Source organism: Anarhichas minor, unplaced genomic scaffold (assembly GCF_050575085.1).
Source record: "Anarhichas minor isolate MPS153535 unplaced genomic scaffold, ASM5057508v1 ptg000010l, whole genome shotgun sequence".
NCBI classification, from domain to species: domain Eukaryota; kingdom Metazoa; phylum Chordata; class Actinopteri; order Perciformes; family Anarhichadidae; genus Anarhichas; species Anarhichas minor.
Window position 1 is genome coordinate 465001 of NW_027466456.1, and position 21647 is coordinate 486647.

The 21647-nt window shown below is 42.0% G+C and overlaps 2 protein-coding genes across 2 annotated transcripts in view; one reads left to right on the forward strand and one right to left on the reverse strand.

Moving 5' to 3' along the window:
• Positions 1 to 16833, forward strand: part of dcun1d4 (DCN1, defective in cullin neddylation 1, domain containing 4 (S. cerevisiae)) — a 28047-nt gene extending 11214 nt beyond the window's left edge. The window contains exons 10-12 of the mRNA XM_076087341.1: positions 283 to 385; positions 470 to 608; positions 9825 to 16833. Coding sequence (XP_075943456.1) covers positions 283 to 385; positions 470 to 525 — 159 coding nt within the window. The 3' untranslated portion in view covers positions 526 to 608; positions 9825 to 16833. The remainder of the gene's footprint in view (positions 1 to 282; positions 386 to 469; positions 609 to 9824) is intronic.
• Positions 15574 to 20892, reverse strand: sgcb (sarcoglycan, beta (dystrophin-associated glycoprotein)). The gene is made up of 6 exons (XM_076087340.1): positions 20865 to 20892; positions 18990 to 19199; positions 18386 to 18571; positions 18102 to 18293; positions 17457 to 17588; positions 15574 to 17265 (listed from the first exon to the last, which is right to left on the reverse strand). Exons 1-6 carry the CDS (start codon positions 20877 to 20879, stop codon positions 17065 to 17067), a joined length of 936 nt encoding a protein of 311 aa, XP_075943455.1. The 5' UTR covers positions 20880 to 20892; the 3' UTR covers positions 15574 to 17064.
• Positions 20893 to 21647: the final 755 nt, after the last annotated feature.

Sequence of the window (21647 nt, forward strand, 5' to 3'; positions counted from 1 at the left end):
TTGGGTTGAAAGGTCAGCGAGTAAAGCTACTGCGAGGGATTCATTGTGCTGGAAATCCAGTCGGGTTCACTTCAACACATTTTTATCTAAAGATTAAGTGTCAAATAGCTGCTAAAATGAACACTATGGAGCAGAACCGAATAGTTGTCTGATGCTACGCTATGATTGGCTAGTCGGCTTTTGAGGGGCGGGACTTGACGCGAAGAGGTGGATTCCTATTGAATAGGGTTGTTGAAACTAAAGAGGTTATTTATGTAATTCATTTGTTTTACTGTTCCTCAGCAATCCAAGTACAAAGTCATCAACAAGGACCAATGGTGCAATGTTTTAGAGTTCAGCAGGACAATCAACCTGGACCTCAGCAACTACGACGAGGACGGTGCCTGTGAGTGTGAACACACACACACACACACACACGAAAGTGTCACACCAATGAGTGTTTTCTAATGTGGTCTCGTTCTTTCGTCAGGGCCAGTTTTGTTGGACGAGTTTGTGGAATGGTACAAGGAGAGACAGATGTCATAGGTGCAGAGAAAAAAAACAAAACACAACTGTGACAACAAACGACTATGAGAATCAACTACCAACAAGTAAACAATACAACAATGGTAAAGCAGTGACTGTGGGCGCTTCCTGGTTGAGGGGGTGGGCTTGGAGGCTGTGTGGGTGGGTGGGTGGGTGGGTGCATGCCGCGCGGGGGCGGAGTCATGTCCCCTACCGAAGTTTCATAGAAGCTTGCAGCAATCTCTCCCCCCCCATCAGGTGGCATTGCCCTCTCTCACTGTGAGTTGTCGTGTGTGTGTGTGTGTGTGTGTGTGTGTGTGTGTGTGTGTGTGTGTGTGTGTGTGTGTGTGTGTGTGTGTGTGTGGGGGGGGGGGGTTGGGAGAGAGAACCAATCCTCACCCCGTTTGTCTTCACAGAAGAAAAAAAAACATTCATGCATTTGTGTCCGAGTCTTAAAACGGGGGGGTCACTTTGACTCTGGGCACATTTTAAATAATATGAATGGTGGACTTGGATTTTTTTTTTTTTCTGGACAGATGGCTCGAACTATTGTTGGTTGTTTAAGTTCTTCAAGAAGCACACTGTGTCAAAAAGCGGTTGATCGCAGGTTTTCTGGTTGCCTGTGCTGTTTACTTTTAATTCGTGCCAGTGATTTGTTTCATTTTCTCCCCCTTCAGCTTTTTTTTTTCTTTGTTTCTTCCTACCGTTTCTGCTCCAGCTAATGCTAACAGTTTGCTAACCACCCCCCCCTCCCCTCCCCTCCAGACCTCATAACACCAAACAAATCAGCATTGCTGCTTACTAACTCTTATCACAGTACAGCGGTGAGCCACTCGCGCTCATCGGCCCTGACGACCGATTCGTGCGTCTACGTTGTGTAGGTAAGAGTATTATTGTGCCTCGAAACATGGAAGTCACTTTGTGTGTCCCACACACAAACCCAAATGTATATATATACACAGACACACTGAAGTGGTCGGGGATTATTTCAGGATGAATTCAGACTTTGGGCTGTGTAATGAGTCGATTTAGAGCTTGTTGGTGTCCATGTTGTCTCAATACGTGGCATCTGTTTTGTCCTCCTTTAGTCCACTGATAGTTTCTTACTAGTAGCATCTCTCCCCCCCCCCCCCCCCCCCCCCGACAGTGTTATTAATAATAATACAGTGGAAGACCGGTGACCCTTCTCAGGACGAGGTCCTTAAAGGCTTGAGTAGAAAGGTAGGTTTGCTTTCGTTGGGATCTAAATCGGTTTGGAACTGCGTGACGATGCTACGCCGTTCTTTTCGCCTCGTATAATGTTCTCGTAACAAATGTATAAATTCTTTGTCTTTGGCTGTGGTGTGATGCTGAATCGTCGAGATTTAATATTTGCATGCATGCTCCGACAGAGCCTTTCGTGAATGGATGAGATTCTTTTAATTTTCTTTTCAGATGCGTTTTTTTGTTTTTGTACAAGAGTTTTGTGCTTGATTTTTGATAATCACGATCATGTTCTCTTAATTCTGATGAACGACATGATTGTGTCTATTGAGACCTGGAACACACCTGTAACCTCACGGTGGAGCAGGAGTTCCCTCCTGCATTCAGCCCATCTTAACGCATCCTCACACGGCTTCAGGTGGCTGCAGCCGGGATCTAATTTATTTTATTTCTTATTTACATGATACGCATAAAAACACACATTGAAAATTTTGCTGTGAAGATGAAATCCAGTGAAACTGCAGCTGAAACTGTTTGAACGCCTCTGATGTCGTTAACCATGCGAATCATCAGCGTCACGTCTCGAGATAGTTGTTGGTTTTCTTACCAAATACTGTGTAGAGATCAATGTTTTAGTATTTCTCCCATGACAATGCAGGAGGATGAACACCCTTGTCCCAACTGTATATATGTATGTAAACTATGTAAGTGTCTATATGTCTGTTTTCACTATAACCTAATGTCTATATACATAAATAAAAGGGTTTATTAACTTACTGGCTTTTATTTGGGTTCTTAAGTTAAGTTTTTCCATAACAAAGTACAAAGTACCCATCGTTCTTTTTAGATGCACTTATTCCCACAAATGAAAGCTCTATCGTTCAGAGATCTGGTTTTATTAAGGTGTATTAATAATACAAGAACATTAAATTGACATTGATTTTTGTTGCAAAATCGATCACAGGGAGATGTCTTTGTGATGGATGATTTTTAAAAAGTAATTTACAGAAATGAGGCAAATCAGAAAGATAAAATACTGCCTTCAACAGTTCCACACAATAAATTATTAGTATTTCCATTTCATTACCAGCGTAACACTTGTATAACAGAATGTAATTCACAATATTTGTTATTCAATTTAAGATTAAACATTGCCAATCACTTAAAGTGTTTTGGATGCCTGACTTTTTAAAATCAAACTTCACTAATGTTCTCGTTTGAGAAATCAGAATATACTGCCAGGTTTTGTGGCGTAACTGCGGAACGGACAGATTCCTCTGTGTTGCTGCTCTGTGGAGACCTCCATGTCAGCCCTACAGCCTCGTACGGTGGTGGTGTTGCAGGAATAGGAGGCGGAGCCCCCTGCGGTGGTCCAGTACCTCCAATGTCGTGCCTCCTGTAACGGGGAATACTGTACGACAGATCTGTAACTCTTAAAGTTGATGACCTGACCTCCTTCTCAGACTTGCGATAGTCAAACCTGGTGTCACCTTGTGGACCATAGACCTCAAATAGAGGAGATGCACTCTTGGCTAGATTTTCATCCGTCGTGTCCCACTTGAGTCTCTCCGATGACATGGCTTTTAGGGCACCAAGGCCTTTCCTTTCATTCCTGGCCTCGGATGCAGCCTTCAATGTGTCAAACTTGTCAAGAGAAACACTATGGGTACCAAGAGATGAGTGTTTCTGCATCAGTGGCACTTCTGCCCTCCCTATGTCTTGTTCTGTGTTATCATCACTTTCACTACTGGAGGAGTCAGGTGGGGGGAGTTGTGGCTCTGCAGGTGGAGACGATAAGCCGACATCAAGGTGTCTCCTTGGACTCGGGATGGAGAAGTCAGACAGCTGACGACCGACACCGGTCCACCGTATCTCGGGTGGCACGTCCATACCTGTGGTGCGTCTGGGCTGCTCGGTCCTTCTCTTCACCAAATCAAAGCTCATACTGGGAACTCTCTTTGGGGCAAAGGATGGACCTTCTTGTGCAACACCTTCAGTCCCCATATGTCTTTGCTTTGTGCGGTCTGTAGTTTGACCCTCGCCACTGTGGGAGAAAGAATAACTTGGTAGCGATGACGTTTTGATAATTACACGCTTATAAGTGATTAGAGAGTCATTGTCTGACATGTTTGATACAGGTCTGCTTTGGTTTGCGGTGTATCCCATCACCTCATTTTCGCTCTCGCTGCAGGAAGGTGATGAATTACTTGGTAGTGGTCCCTTGACATCCAGACGCCTCTTAATGCGCGGGACACCGAGGCTCAGGTCAAGAACACTGAGGCCTATCGTCTCATCCTCACTACTGCTGGAGGATGATTCCCTCTGTATTCTGATATCCAAAGCCCTCCTGACATGGGGGATATTGGTGAGACTCAAATGAGGCCACGCTGAGTCAGTTTGGCTTTTGAGGTCTGAGTTGGCCTCCCTCTGAACCAACTCTGTTTGGCTCTGATCCGGTTTGATATTGACAGTGTGGGCCACATATAAAGAGGTATGATTCTGGGATGCTTCTTTCCTCCATCCTTCACCTGCAGGTTTTGTTGATGCATCTTCATTCTCACTGCTAGAGGAGGAGGAATCAGGCAGTTGCTGTAATGGCGGTGTAGCAGGAGCCTTTTCATTCACCTTGATATCCAGGTACCTCCTTAAATGTGGAATACCAAAACCAGTCAACGTAGTATCTGGCTTTCCCTCAGTTGTGGGTCGGCTATAGTCTTTTCTTAATCTCTCTGTAACCTCTACTGAGTCGCCAGTGTTGTCATCTCGACCCTTCAAACTGAGAGAAACATTCACTGGTATGGTTTCCGGGGTTAAAGATGATTCTGTCTGTATTTTTCCTTGCATCCCAACTCCCCTTTTCTTTCGTGTTGTTCTGCTGCTCTTACTCCCAGTCTCACTGCTGGAAGAAGAGCGGGAGTCAGGTGGAGGTGAGGAGGGCAGATTTGGTGGTTCATGTGTTTGCGATGTGATTTCAAGTCGCTTTCTGAAGCGGGAGATACCCAGGTTCATCGTGGCCCAACGTGACTGAAGTTCTGTGTTTATCTCTGGTGTTGTGCTGATGTTGCCACTTGTTTTGTCCCCCACTTCATCTTTAATACCTGTATACTTTTCTAATTTTATATTGTGGTCTGTCTTTGGACTGCGAGACGTGTTTAACACTGGGGTCTTTGGCAATCTAATGAAGTCCTTTTCAGTGGCCTTTGATATGGCAGATACTCCCAATCCTAGTTTAGCGTACTTATGTTCCCTGTCACTTCCGGAAGAGTTTAATTTGGATTGTCGAGAGCCTGGAGACGCATTACTAAGCTCCGGATCTGGTTGTGGTGATGGTGCTTTGAAATCCAGACGTCTGTTGATGTAGGGGACACCCGGACTCAGTTTATGCAACTTCGTCTGATGCTCATGATCTGTGATTCCCACATATCCTTTGTCCCTCTCATGTTTTACTGTGTGGCTTGAAAGTTTGCTTTCATTGTCACGGCTGGAAGAGCAGGAGTCCGTTGGTTGAGATGGTCCTTTGATATTCAAACGTTTCTTGACAAGGGGGACACTCACTTTAATGCCAGACAACCCTCGTCCTGGTTGATAACCTGTAATCCCTACATCAGTTCTGTCCTTCTCTACTTTCATAGGTAGATTTGTAATCCCACCTTCACTCTCATGATCACTGCTGGAAGAGGACTCGGGTGGAGGTGAACGTGCCTTGATATCCAGGCGCCTTTTGACATGGAAGGCACTGTTGAGGTCCAGTCCAGGCCATCTTGTCTCTAGTTCTGTTGTTTGAGGGTATCTTAAATCTTTCACCCCCTCCTCTTGCTCATCTGAGCTGCTTGATGAGTGACGGGAAAAATTTTTGATAGCTTCCACTGTATGGTTCGTACTCCCACCACTTAATAATGAATCAAGAGGTGGTGATGGGGCTTTGAAGTCTAGACGCCTCTTGACACAAGTAATTTGCTCTAGATCTAGGACAGGCCAATGTGTTTGTGGATCATGACTTACTATTTCTTGAAATGGCCACCCTGCAACTCCCACCACCCCTGGCCTCTCTTTCTTTATGGGGTTTGTTTTTTCTTCGTCACTGTCACTACTAGATGATGAATCAGGAGGTGGTGATGGTGCTTTGATATCTAGACGCCTCTTGATGCGTCTAGTAGCCTTTAGATCAAGGACAGGCCACTGTGTTTGTGAGTCAAAACTTACAGTTGGAGATACTTTACTAGGAGGCCTTGCCATGGACATCTCTTGCTTCCGTTTCTTTATTTGGTCTGTTGTTTCGTCCTCACTGTCACTACTAGATGATGAATCAGGAGGTGGTGATGGTGCTTTGATATCTAGACGCCTCTTGATGCGTGTAGTAACGTTTAGATCAAGGACAGGCCACTGTGTTTGTGGGTCAGAACTTACAGTTGGAGATACTTTACTAGGAAGCCTTGCCATGGACATCTCTTGCTTCCGTTTCTTTATTTGGTCTGTTGTTTCATCCTCACTGTCACTACTAGATGATGAATCAGGAGGTGGTGATGGTGCTTTGATATCTAGACGCCTCTTGATGCGTCTCGTAGCCTTTAGATCAAGGACAGGCCACTGTGTTTGTGGGTCAAAACTTACAGTTGGAGATACTTTACTAGGAAGCCTTGCCATGGACATCTCTTGCTTCTGTTTCTTTATTTGGTCTGTTTCATCCTCACTGTCACTACTAGATGATGAATCAGGAGGTGGTGATGGTGCTTTGATATCTAGACGCCTCTTGATGCGTCTAGTAGCCTTTAGATCAAGGACAGGCCACTGTGTTTGTGGGTCAAAACTTACAGTTGGAGATACTTTACTAGGAGGCCTTGCCATGGACATCTCTTGCTTCCGTTTCTTTATTTGGTCTGTTGTTTCGTCCTCACTGTCACTACTAGATGATGAATCAGGAGGTGGTGATGGTGCTTTGATATCTAGACGCCTCTTGATGCGTGTAGTAACGTTTAGATCAAGGACAGGCCACTGTGTTTGTGGGTCAGAACTTACAGTTGGAGATACTTTACTAGGAAGCCTTGCCATGGACATCTCTTGCTTCCGTTTCTTTATTTGGTCTGTTGTTTCATCCTCACTGTCACTACTAGATGATGAATCAGGAGGTGATGATGGTGCTTTGATATCTAGACGCCTCTTGATGCGTCTCGTAGCCTTTAGATCAAGGACAGGCCACTGTGTTTGTGGGTCAAAACTTACAGTTGGAGATACTTTACTAGGAAGCCTTGCCATGGACATCTCTTGCTTCTGTTTCTTTATTTGGTCTGTTTCATCCTCACTGTCACTACTAGATGATGAATCAGGAGGTGGTGATGGTGCTTTGATATCTAGACGCCTCTTGATGCGTCTAGTAGCCTTTAGATCAAGGACAGGCCACTGTGTTTGTGGGTCAAAACTTACAGTTGGAGATACTTTACTAGGAGGCCTTGCCATGGACATCTCTTGCTTCCGTTTCTTTATTTGGTCTGTTGTTTCGTCCTCACTGTCACTACTAGATGATGAATCAGGAGGTGGTGATGGTGCTTTGATATCTAGACGCCTCTTGATGCGTCTAGTAGCCTTTAGATCAAGGACAGGCCACTGTGTTTGTGGGTCAAAACCTACAGTTGGAGATACTTTACTAGGAAGCCTTGCCACGGACATCTCTTGCTTCTGTTTCTTTCTTTGGTCTGTTGTTTCATCCTCACTGTCACTACTAGATGATGAATCAGGAGGTGGTGATGGTGCTTTGATATCTAGACGCCTCTTGATGCGTGTAGTAGCCTTTAGATCAAGGACAGGCCACTGTGTTTGTGGGTCAAAACTTACAGTTGGAGATACTTTACTAGGAAGCCTTGCCATGGACATCTCTTGCTTCTGTTTCTTTATTTGGTCTGTTGTTTCATCCTCACTGTCACTACTAGATGATGAATCAGGAGGTGGTGATGGTGCTTTGATATCTAGACGCCTCTTGATGCGTGTAGTAGCCTTTAGATCAAGGACAGGCCACTGTGTTTGTGGGTCAAAACTTACAGTTGGAGATACTTTACTAGGAAGCCTTGCCACGGACATCTCTTGCTTCTGTTTCTTTATTTGGTCTGTCGTTTCATCCTCACTGTCACTACTAGATGATGAATCAGGAGGTGGTGATGGTGCTTTGATATCTAGACGCCTCTTGATGCGTCTAGTAGCCTTTAGATCAAGGACAGGCCACTGTGTTTGTGGGTCAGAACTTACAGTTGGAGATACTTTACTAGGAAGCCTTGCCATGGACATCTCTTGCTTCTGTTTCTTTATTTGGTCTGTTGTTTCATCCTCACTGTCACTACTAGATGATGAATCAGGAGGTGGTGATGGTGCTTTGATATCTAGACGCCTCTTGATGCGTGTAGTAGCCTTTACATCAAGGACAGGCCACTGTGTTTGTGGGTCAGAACTTACAGTTGGAGATGCCTTACTAGGAAGCCTTGCCATGGACATCTCTTGCTTCTGTTTCTTTCTTTGGTCTGTTGTTTCATCCTCACTGTCACTACTAGATGATGAATCAGGAGGTGGTGATGGTGCTTTGATATCTAGATGTCTCTTGATGTGTGTAGTATCCTCAAGATCAAGGGCAGGCCACCTTGTGTCCTGACTTCCTGTTTGAGATACTCCAATTGGAAGCCTCTTCACGCTAGTCTCTCCTTGCTTCTGCATTGTTTTATCTGCACCCTCAACTCTAGAATAAGAATCAGTAGGTGGTGGTGGTGCACGTCTCTTGATGGGCTTTGTATGGACAAGATCCAGAGCCGACCATTGTGGCTTCATGGTATTATTTCTTACAGACTGATACTCTGTAATTGGAAGCCCCACCATGTCCACCTCTCCTTGCCCCTGCTTCTTTGTGTATTTTGTCGTTTCAGCTGTACTCTCATCACTTGAAGATAAATCAGACGCCGGTAACTTGGCGTTGCTATCCACACGCCTCTTGATTTTGGGGATATATTGGCGATCCAGGTTAGTATTGTGTTCTGCTTCACTCTCACTGCTTGAAGTGGATGAATAAGCTGCGGGGGATAAAGTTGCTCCGGTATTCAGACTCTTACCGTGACTGGTAACGGCCAAACTGGGCACTTTTTTGACTGTGTACCCCTCGCCATCACTGTCACTGGAAAGAGAGGAAAAGGAGTCCTGTGGTCTCACTGCAGGCCTTTGTGTGTCATATTTGTAATCACCCTGATTAAATTGCACTGAAGGCCTGACAGCGTCTTCACCGTGGATCTGCTGTTCAAAGTTAGCATCCTGTTTAAGGTCTCTTTCTAAATCCATCTCCACCTGGTCTGAGTTCACAGTGTATTGTGTCGGCTCATCCTCACTGATGTGTGAGCTGGAGCTGGACGAATCATCCGTCTTCTGTTTATTAAAAGTGGGTTTCGAATCATTAAAAGAACTCCACACACCGCTGGACCTCGCAGAGGTGCTTCGAACAGAATCGCTGAATTCAAATTGTTCTTCATTCTCCTGCCACAGATCAGGGTCCGTTAGGTTGGTGTTATTTGTATGTGGTGACCAATCGGCAAAAGGTTCTGTAGAAAAGCCAGAAAGTTTACTTGTGCCCTCTATGGGAATTTGTGGCACCTCTACTTTTGTAGCTGTTGAAGAATCAGCTCTCTGCTGAACAGCGTCCTTTACCAGCTGACGAGACTTTTGTGTCGAGTGGTCTCCCCGGGTCACTTTATCAGATAGTGAAGAATCTGAGCATGAAGACAAGCTTCCTCTCTCCTCAACAGGATCTGGGATGTGTTCAAACTCTATTTTATGTGTGCGGACTTTATCAGTGAAGCCTGAGAGGTCTCTCTGGCTATCCTCTGGACTACTCTGTCGCAAACTGTTTTCACTTCCTGAATCTCCAGCTCTATTTGTATCTCTCTCAGCCTCAGTTGCTTCACATTCAATCACTGCATCATTATTGATACGTTCCTGATTGCCAGCGGCTACGGTATCATAATATTTGACATTGCTGTCTTCTCTAAAGTCCACAGTGCTGAATGTAACCCTCCTCTCCCTGTGAGTTCCTATGTGTTCTGGTTCCTCACCGATGGAGTAGGCCTCATTGTCATATTGTCTTTGTTCTACAGATGAGACAGAGTTGGTTGCAGAGGAGCTTTTCTTCGTGGTGACCCTTCTCCAAAGAACATCAATACAAGGTCTTGCTAGGACTCCCAGGATAAAGGCTATCAGAAACGTGATGAAAACAGACAAACACACAGCCAGAGCCAAGTCAGACTGTGTCGCTCTCTGAGTCCTTTCTTGGCCGGTCCCGTTTAGGGTTCCTTGTGGGATTATTTGTCGGCTGGTTCCGGGTAAACTTCTAGTTTTTCTTCTCGCACCTCCTACTTTACTGATTTGGAAGTTAAAAACAGACACAACTTTGTGTTTTTCAGACACACACACATATACTCCTGTGTCTGTTTCCTTGATGTCACTGATGACCAGACCAGCCTGAGGTTGACTCACGGATGCTTCACCACTGGGCGTCCACCACACCGAATCTTCAACAAAGACAATATTTACAGTTAGACAGACCTACATTGTTTTCAAATCGCCAGAAAAATTGTTGGCATTGTACATTTTTGCAAACCACAGGATACATTGAATGTAATCGTTTCTGAACCAAAAAAAATACATTTACATTTTTTTTTTCTTCATATCAGACTAGTATCACGCTTGCAGAAACGCACAATTTCACATGGTTAATGTTTTGAAACGACTGGTTAGGTTTAGGCATCAAAACTACTTTGGTTTGTGTTAAAATAATAATGTATGTACGTAACGTTACAATGTTACATACTTCCTTAATGAAACAACGCAGCGAAACAACATAGCAAAAAAGCAACATCACTTAATTAGTGTCAATAAATGACCACCCTTGGTGGACTTATTTAAGCAACGTTACTTAACGAGCGTAAAGTCAACATTGATGAACAATTGTCACCTGGAGAGTCCTGTGTTTGTTCAACCCATCCACCAAACCTCCCTTAGAGGACTTTCTCGCTTGTTATACTCTTTATTATAGCTTTTTAAACTTTCAATAACGGTTGCTATAATATACTACGTCACTTGCTCTGCTTGATTTACTATAATAGTTGCTTTGACCGAATGCAAAAAATGTCCACATTCAAAATATCTGTGGTTTGCAGAAACATACCAACATTGTTTTATATGTTTAAGTTATTGTACACTTGTGACTGTTACCTTGTGGAGCACAAGACAGCAGTATCTCAGAGCCCCTGTAGACCGTCACATCTCGGTGGAGCTCTGGCCCATTTTCAGTACTGAAACAGTTGAGGTCGTCGTCCTCCAGCTGCAGCAGGTCTCTGCCTGAGAGGACGGAGGGGGAGGCACACACCAGGCTCCAGGCCTGCAGGCCTCTGCTGCCGTCAAAGGCCATTCTCCTCCTTAGACTGCGCATACTGCAATCACACTGCCACCTGTTGCCCCCCAGCCTGACGTCTGCTCCAATGTTATGCAGAGAAAGGTACGTCAAAGGATGGAGGCTGGTCAACATGTTGAAGCTCAGATCAAGGACCTTTGAGGAGAACACAATATGGACTCACTTGAGGTTGACACATGTAAAGTGATCACATAAACATTTTCTAATTAAGAGCTGCATTATCTTTTAATTGGAGGATTTTCTGAAAATGGCAGATGAACAAAGAATACGTGGCATCACTGAGTTTATTGATGGAAAATTAAATACTTTGTGCATGTTTTTAAGAAGTGAGATTAAAAGATCAGTGTTACCCGGAGCTGCACTAAATCCTGGAACATCTGTGGATGGAGACTTGAGATGAGGTTATGTTGGAGGTGTAGCTCTTTGAGCTGGCGGAGGTGGCGAAGCTCTCCTGGTCGTAGAGTTGAGATCCTGTTAAAGGAGAGCTGCAGAACCTGCAGGGTCTCGATAACGTCCAGCCCTGGATGACAGAAAACAAGTAGATATAAATAAGATATTAGGAAAGAGATGTAGAAATAAAAATGTATCAAATAAATGTGCTGGTTAGTTTGAAAATAAATAAATAAAATGAAGATTAACCTTTATTGATGCAGCAGTACACGGACAGAAATAAATGACAAGTATAGAAAGTAACAAAGAAAAAAATGGTTGTATAAAAAATAGAAACTAAACTAAATTTGAAGACAAATGCCATAGTAAAGTGACAGTAAAGTGATTAATAGCAGCAGTCAATGTCTATGTAAACAGTGTACACCAGGCTATTTATTATATGGTATAATTAGGTAAACTGTATTTATTCATTTGAATAAATAAGGAAATTAGTAAAAATAAATAAACAAAGAAAATTAAATATGAATATAAAAATAAGTTGACATAAATATGTCAAATAAATAAATGCATTTTGTTTGTTATTCCATTTTCTAATTCTGTGCATATTTCTTTTTTAAATTGACCTGCACATTTATTTGATAGGTGAGGCTTTTATTTCTACATTTCTTTCTTTATTATTTAATTTATTTATAGTTATTTATTTACTCATTTATTTGTTATGACATCTTTAGTCCTCCATACAAAGGGAGCAAGAAATAAACCTTATGTTATAGGTCTCTCTCTCTCTCTCTGGACTTCCAGATAGTTAATAGTGTAAAGGGTCTGAATAAATGAACATGCCTTCACTGGAATATGAATCCAAATACTTCTGGTTTATTTCCACTGTGAAACACTCTACAGTTTGTATCTTCTGCGGTGTTCATTCCTCTTCTTCAGCAGCCCGAGACAATCTCCCTGAGACTGCTGGGCTGAAGTACAGCACTGTGGGTCTGTGCTTCATTAGAGAGGCACTGTGAGCTGAATACCAAGAAGGAAAGAAGTCTATGATTGTCAACTCTCGCTCAGTAAATGGGACGCACGCACGCACGCACGCGCCTTTAAAAAAGAAAAAGGCTAGATGGTGAATGCATTTCTTTTGAAACACATGTTCAATCGAGCAGCAGGAATTCTACGTAATAACATGAAACTTTAAAGTTGTGCTGCGCGTTTACACCTATAATTGAGCTGCTGGAATGTCAATAAAAGCTGTGACTGAAGGGTGAACGGTGTCATTATCTTGGGAGGTTAAATCATTTCTGAGCGGAGCAAAGTACTAAAGATAAAGCATGTGGTTTGTTTATATTCGAGGATCAAATGAGAGGACAGTAACTTACTTATTCTACCATCTGGACCAATTAGTGAACCTCAGACCACCTTTTTTAGGCAGAACTCGGTAAACAACATACCTCTCAGGTGTGACTCATAGAACAACGACACCACGGAGGGCAGTTAAATCTGTGCATGTGTGTCGACTGTGCAACTTCACTATCGGATGCATTATCTTTTAACCACCCACACACACAAGTAAAAAGAAGGCTATTTATGTGTAATTTACCTGATTCAATTCACAAGATGGTAAATGTGACAGTAGAAAACCCCCCCAACAAAGTTCTGATACACAAAGTTAAAGTCATCTTCATGCCCCTATTGTTTGCTTTTGTTTGTGAAATATTGGATAGATTCTTTTTTAAGGCCTGGCACTTCATTTTGAAAGGAGCAGTGTGTAGGATTTAGTGGCCTCTAGTGGTGAGCTTGCAGATTGCACCCAACTAAATATCCCATCTGAATACACCACCTCCCTCTACGGTGGCCTTCAGATAACTAAAGACATTAAAAGTCTCTCTCTAGAGTCGGTGTCTGGTTTGCAACATGGCGGACTCCGCCTCCCGAAGGGCTCACACAACGCTTCTTAGTTCCAGGTGATGATACACCAAAGAAAACATAGTTATGAATGTTATATTCCATATCTGCCAATAGATCTCCCTAAATCCAACACACTGGCCCTTTAAGGGGTTCAAGGTTGAGCTTACTGAAGTGTGTTTATCTCCTGTTTATACACCTGAGTGATGCAACAGGACATGTTTATAGTGGGAACACACCCAGACAATACACATTACTAACTATTTATCCTCAGAGCATGTTGGGAGTGGTCTACAGGTCGTTATAAGATACCGTGCACTGTTGTGAACACTGTACTGTACATAATGAAGTGCTGCAAGAATCAGTCCTAAAACTGGGAATGTTTGACAGCGTGTTTGCACTTCTGATTATTATTTTGTGTGTTTGCCACAGAGATTATTTTCTACAATAATCCAAATGATAGAATCCCATTGGCTGTTTGTGGAGGGGACCAGTGTGACGCTAACTTCCTGTTGGACTACAAAAATACATCATTATATTTAAGAAAATATATAAAAAATAGTTTTTGAGAGGCACAGGAACGAGGAAGATTTTTTTTCTCTAAAATATGACTCACTGTTATAGATCAATAATTTAAATTAGCTCCAGCTTCACAACATCAAAGTGATCACTACTAATGACTTAATAACATAACAAAAGAGAAGTACTTTTACTTTTGATTTTACTTTATTGAATGTACTGCTGCTCATGTGTTTTATATAGCACATTATCTCACTGACTCACCCTGTGGAAGTTGCTGTAGCTGATTCCTCTCAACAGATAGCAGCTGCAGGGCGGGGGCCCAGGACTCACACCCCCGTCCTCTCCAAGTCCTCGATCCACGGAGACGTCTCCGTCCGCGGTTTCTCTCCACGCAGAGAGACAAGCGTGTGATGCCGTTGTCGCCCAGCCAAACGTCCCTGAGGTTACAATGCGGCTGGTCGAGGCTCACGGAGTCCAGGAGGTTATGAGACAAGTCCAGCTCGGCCACGGAGTCCCGGAGGAGTTGGGGTGCGGAGGAAAGGCCGGTGGAGGAGCAGTTCAACAGGGGAGCTCTCGTACAGGTGCAGGAGTCTGGACAGGTGGAGGAGCGGTGGAGTCCAGAGGAGACAAGAAGCAGCACAGCGGCCAGGAACCTCCCCGGTGTCCCTGCCATCGCAGCCCGGTCCTGAGAGGACGGACCACAGAATCACTCAAAAAGAAGACAATAACATCCATTTTTACACCCATCTTTGTATCATCAAATTACAATAATAAATAACAGAAAAACTCACCTTCGTGTCCTCTGTCAAGCTGACAGAAAACTTGTGACTTGTCTCTTCACTCCCAGAGTGTCTCACTCTCTGTCTCCGTCAGTTTCTGATCAAAGTCTGAGGAGTATTTTCGCTGCGTCGAGCTTAACGAGCAGCGACCCCGAAGATGCCGTTCTGCGATTCATTCAATCATTTACACGTGAAGTTAATGTCTTACTGTGATTGGTTTTTCTTTCTGTGCATGTATGACCGATAACTCTGATCCTGACAGCTTATGGCACCACATTCTGTGAGATAATAAAACAGTACTTTATGGGTTTAAATGACCATGTAAACATTTGAGGTATTTCCTGAAACCAATGATAAGAAGGTTAACGTAGTAACATGTTTCTTTTTTGAAACAAACACAACAATGAAATGTTAGACAACTAAGTACTTTTAGCCAAACCAAGTAGTACTTTTGTTGCCTAAACATAAAGTCCTTTAGTTTCCTGAACATACCCAAGTAGTACTTTTGTTTCCTGAACATAACCAAGTAGTACTTTTGTTTCCTGAACATACCCAAGTAGTACTTTTGTTTCCTGAACATACCCAAGTAGTACTTTTGTTTCCTGAACATACCCAAGTAGTACTTTTGTTTCCTGAACATAACCAAGTAGTACTTTTGTTTCCTGAACATACCCAAGTAGTACTTTTGTTTCCTGAACATACCCAAGTAGTAATTTTGTTTCCTGAACATAACCAAGTAGTACTTTCGTTGCCTAAACATAAAGTACTTTTAGATAATAAAACTGTACTTTGTGGTTTTAAATGTAAACACTCGAGACATTTCCTGAAACCAATGATGAGAAGTTTCAAGTAGCAACATGTTTCTTTATTGAAACAAACACAGCAATGAAATGTTGGACAATCCTGTTATTTTCATTTAGTTGATCTCACAACAGCCTCGTCTCCTAAAAACTACATTCTCATACAAACAAACTGATTTGTGAATTATGTTTCAAGCGAAATAGATTTTGTCCTCGACTACATTTGCTTATCAAAAATCACAAATGACTTTCAAATGAGTCCGAAAAGTCTGTGTGAACCAAATACTTGTGTTGTTTAAACTTGAAGTACTTTTGTTGTCTAAAGTAAACCAAGTAGTGCTTTTGTTGCCAAAACATAAAGTACTTTATGCCTAAATATAAGTACTTCTGTTACCTAAACATAGCAAAGTACTTTTGTTCCATAAACATGTTCGTTTGTTTCATTTCAAGCCAAACCTCCATGTTTTCTTTAATCCGAACAAAGTAGTTTTGTATCTTTTTGTGTTTTATTTAAAACATATCCATATCCATATATATACGTTTCCTTAATCCAGGAGAAAGTTTCCCTCTGAACATAATCCAGAGTGCAGTTTAGTTGTAAGGGAACATTATTTTGTAGGAGACGTGATCATCACGTCTGAAATGCTCTGAGAACAAACTGCTTTCTGACATTTCTCAACATCAGCACATTTATAAAACACACAAAACGATCCAAAGCAAAATGAAATTCAAATATTTTTTTTTACTATATTGCACAAAATTCAAACCACTCAATAAAAGCTTCAAACCAAACGACTGATTTAAACTCTCCTGACATCAACATTTAAAGAGAATTAGTCTGTAGCGTAACTTAGTGCACACACTCTCCTCCTGTTTTTCAATACTGTATTATTCTTGCTGTAAAAATGTGATTATTACATATATATTATATTCTTCATCATCCCTTGTAAATCCATTGGCACGTGCATGATAGACAGTCTAAGAAAGAGACTTTAGCATTACTGGATGGCTTATGATATATCTTTTTCTTTTACAGTTTATCCTAAAATGTAATGTAACATAAACATTATAATCATGTAGTGTTTATAATAAAGAAAATGTCAAACAAAGCTGCCAGCAACAATGAACAAATAAAATCTCTTCAAGGTTTTGTGTTTTAGTAATACTGGACGGTAAGGCAAAAAGTAAATACAGCTTCTGACTGCTATCAATGGGCAGTAAACCCCAGTCTGACGTTACATCTGGGAGCGTCATGGCATTACACATGCTTTAGATAACGTTGGCACACCTGCAATAAAAAATATAAGAAAATACTGCAGCACTAACAAGTTTGTCGTATCTTTGGGCAAGTGGCAACAATCTGCAACACAATTATTCCCGTTTGGCAAACACAAAATGAGGAATACTGAATGTGACGGTTGTACTGCAGAGGTATCGTTGATAAATGTCTCACGGAATTTCACTATACACGCAAAGTTGTGATCTGACCTCAGCGGTGACGGACCGGATGTAAAAATAAATAAAAAGCAGACGTCTAGTGAGCTTTTCTACACGGGTTGTCTGAAGTCTGGCAGCCCATGTTGGGATATTTGACCTGCACACGGAACAGAGTCCCGTCTGCACACATGCAGAGCTTGTACCTCTCCATGCCCTCATCGAAGTACACGTCTCCTGCTGAGTTAGGGATGCGTGACGTGTTGAACATGACGGATCCGTTCAGGACGATGCTGTTCTCCTGCAAAGAGAGGAAATAACACCGTCTGTCCTCTCGTCTTTGGAATGTGTTCATGCAAAAGTTTGTGAAACTTTTATTTTGAAAGAAACATTTTCCATTTTGAGAAAGTTTCTCATTGTTTTGAGAACGTATATCATGATATTGTGATACTAAGTCAGAGGTTAGAGAACAAGATTAAACTCCATGCTTACAGCCCGGAGCTCGATGCCTCCTCCCATCTTGAACTCTACAGTTCGGCCCATGATGTTGACGCCCTCGTTTCCTCGAATGATGGCCTTGCTGTCCCCTTTGATGTTCAGGTCAGATGAAGCGCTACTGGTGATCTACAATCAGACACATGAGATTTGACACATGAGAAAGTTTGTCATTGTTTTGTGAAAGTTTATCAAATTATCTCAAAACAATGACTTAGTATCTCGAAATAGTATCATTGTTTTGAGAGAGTTTATCATTATTAAGATAAAGTCTCATCAACCTCTGTTAGAGATTTGTATTCATCAGCTTTGCACTCCTGCTTTTTACTTCAGATTCTCTCCGATTATTGAAGTGCAGACTTCCTCGTCTCTCTGGCTGTTCGGTCCCTCAGAGACATTCAGAAACTGACTCTGAAGATACTCCAGCATCAGTTTTCAGCGCCTTCATCTATCTTACACTGATGACATTCAGTGTGTTCTTGGGGACTATTTAATGCTTTATTTATTAATTTGCTAAATGTCTAAAAATTACATTTCCCATGACCATTATGTGTTATTGTGTACTGATGGTACTTTGGTTGTCAAACACTAATACATTAACTCATGTTATAATCAGACGTTATTAGCGTTTCACACACACACCCTTTCTGTGGAAGCCTTCTTAACGCTGAGAACTTTGACTCCTTTGGGCAAATGGAACTCGTGGTTTTCAAAGTCCGTGCTGAAGAACGTGGTCTGTGTGCGAGGGTCTGTGAAGGATATGCCAACGTCGCTGACGATCGAGGTCTTGTCCTTCTCCACGCTCAGCTTAGTGGTGCCTTGCTGGAACACAACCTGGTCCGGCATAAACAAAATTAAAGAGAAGAGTGTTAAAAAGTGTGCACACCGTGTGTCATCTTCGTCAGTCTCCTCTGTGTGTTTCTCACCGGATTATTGTTGCCGACGAGGACTAGGTCCTGGTCCTTGCGGCCTCCTACTGTGCTCTTGTGCAGCGGGTGAACAATGCCCATGTCCGCCTTCTGTTTGAAGCGCAGCAGGCCGGTCTCATGGAACTCTATGCTGTCGCAGCCATTCGGACCGATCCGGATCACTGTCCATATCACCAGAGTGATCTGAGGGACAGTGGAGGTATTGCAGATATTAACAGAGATAGTAGTGATGTTTATCAGGGTGTTTGTATGAGGTGTGTTTGTATAGATTATTTTAGGAGTCTAGAATACGTCCACAGCAGAACATTACTTTGCTCCTGTGCTGGTTCTCCTGTCTGTTCTATAAACTCATCTACTGTAGTAGAACCCTGACTGTGGAGGAGAACCACACACACACACACACACACACACACACACACACACACACACACACACACACACACACACACACACACACACACACACACACACACACACACACACACACACACACACACACACACACACACACACACACACACACACCTCTTTATGGTCAATGATTCTGTGTCAACTATTTATCATCATCCTGTGTAATCAAGAGGACATTAGTAGAACTCACAATGAGGTTAATTAAGGCGAGGAGGAAGAGGAGGATGACGATGCAAACAGCCATGTTTCCCTTGCGTCCTCTCAGCCCCGTCTTATGGAGACGTTCTTCTTCTATGGGTACGTAGCCTGCTTTGAAGTTACTGTTGTGCTCCTTGTTGATACCACGTCTCTCTATGGCCTTCTCTCGCATGGACTTCTTCACGGGCCCGTTGGAGTTCTCCTGGAAGGCAAAACAATCTCTGAGGCATGATGACACTAAAAATATGTTGCTGTGAACATCAGTTACTGTGAAACGTTGTGGTTCATCAGTGACGCTAGAGAGGTTGAACAATCATGCAATAAAAATATTAGACAAAGGCCGACAACTTTACGGTAGCTGGCCATACCACGTTGTTTTTGCACTTTGCGTCTCACGTTACCACAGTTTCACAAGCGTGTCGTAGAACTACGGTGGCCCTCATGTAACGCAAAAAAACATGTAAGGCGCTTTCTAGAGCCAGTGTTTGGTTTGTTTGTTCTGGGCTACTGTAGAAAAATGGCGGACTCGGTGTAGACCAGGTGGTAACCTCCGGTTCTGCCTAGTGAAGCCAAAGCTTCATGTGTTAAAGCTGCATTCTCTCTAGTGTCCACCAGGGGGCGACTCCTCTGGTTGTATAGAAGTCTATGAGAAAATGACTACTTCTCTCTTGATTTATTACCTCAGTAAACATTGTAAACATGAGTTTATGGTCTCAATCTCTAGTTTCAAGTCTTCTTCAATACAGCATGATGTTCATTTAGTACATTATGGTCCATTTAGAGTCAAACAGACCATAAAGCAGGGGATGCTTTAGGGCGGGGCTACACAGTGATTGACAGGTCTCTACCAGAGACGTATACGGCGTCTCTACGTCACTCCTCCTCAGTCACAAGTCAAACAATAGTAACGGTGTAGTTTTCAACCACTTATACCGCAAACAAAGTGTGTTTCTAGGTTCTTCAAACATTATACTATTTCATCACCGCAACAGATTTCTTGCAAATTAAACAAACGCACTTCCTCTTGACTTTTCAGCACTCGCTATCTTCCGTCTTTTCTGTTCCGCCATGTTCACCTGATCAACAGAGGTAAATGATAACGACTAGTCATCAATGCAGGTCCAGTAGGTGTTCTAAATGGCAGCGACATCTAGTGTTAATACTAAGAAATGCAACGTACACACAAGAAAATAAATAATAAAAGAAATATGCTCATGCCATGTTCTAGTTTAACTTTAAATAATTCACTATGTGTCCTTTGAAAAGGGTCAGCGGGCCACGGTTTGGCCACCAATGTTCTGAGCTAACACACAACGATTGTTAGTTTCAGGTGATTATACACAAATTCAAACAGTTATGAATATCATATTCCATTTCTGCTAAGATCCCCATAAATTCTGCACACTGGCCCTTTAAATCAAGTGAAATAATTCATTTTTAAATTATAGAATCAGCCTACAAATACAAAAACAACCATTTCCTTACATATGCTTAGTTTAATAGTCTGATAACACCCAGACCGGAGTTAACATTTTAAAATCTGATTATCTTCCTCTCGTCAATGTCACAGTTTAATTGTATATACTGAGATGTTTTAAGGTCCTATTTGTGCTCTGCTCTGGAATGCATCTTCACTTAAATGACCCACAGACTGCCTGTCTAAAAATAAACAGCACTCATTATAGCAGCAGCACAGAAAACACAGTCGACAGCCTCATTGTCGTGCAGGCCGGTGTTTACGACACGTAGAGCCAACTACAGAGCCCAGTACGTTAGTATTTATTACTCCAGGTTACTCGGGAACATAAAGCATTACATTACTAGCAAAAAAACGAGGTAAAAACGACAAATATTGAACATAACGGACCTGTTCAGACGCCATGTTGACTCCTGCTTCCAGAGTGACAGGAACGAACCACTTTTCACTGTCGAAGGTGAAAAATAAAATATATATGGTTATGCTGTAAGATATTGACGAGAAGATACTTAATTATGAATACATGTATGATATTAAGACGAAGAACAAACGTGGTGTATTTTTATTTGGCCGAAACCTGCTGACAAAAAGGGACGTTTTGCTAGGATTATAAAAGATGGTACAGTCCAAATTCAGCGAGCCAATGACAGAAGGATCTTAAAATAGAAAAAAAACGTGTCCATTCATATTTTCCACAGTTAAACTGACAAGCTCTCCTTAATAATTAACAGTTAAATATATAGTTTTTGATAGAAAATATCATAAAAATAAAGCAAAAGTCAACGGCCCTTCATATCCACATAGATTAATTTAATTCTTAATAATAAAGCAGATATAAATAGCAATATATTAATATTGAGTGTGCTGCTGCAGATCAGATCTGGACAATACATGTGAAATTAAATGATAAAACAGTTATTCATGTAGCTTAACTTTTACAGCAAATTGGCCTTACACTTTATTTTATTTATTTATTTTCGTAAACATTACACGGTTAAATATTTCTAACCATTGTTTAACTAATATTAATATTACTATTATCATAGTACAGTAAGGTAAATGTTACATATCCGTATGGTATTTAATTTTTTTATAGTATATTTTTATTCAAAAAAAAAAATATATATGTATATGAATAAATATGTATATGCTGCCAAACCCATTTTTGTTGTT

Excerpts from the sequence above, each read along its gene's own strand:
- sgcb (XM_076087340.1), bottom strand. Across the intron at positions 18,294-18,385 it reads TCGTCGGCAACAATAATCCG|GTTGTGTTCCAGCAAGGCAC; the intron begins GTGAGAAACACA and ends ATGCCGGACCAG. Across the intron at positions 17,589-18,101 it reads AGAAGGCTTCCACAGAAAGG|ATCACCAGTAGCGCTTCATC; the intron begins GTGTGTGTGTGA and ends GTCTGATTGTAG.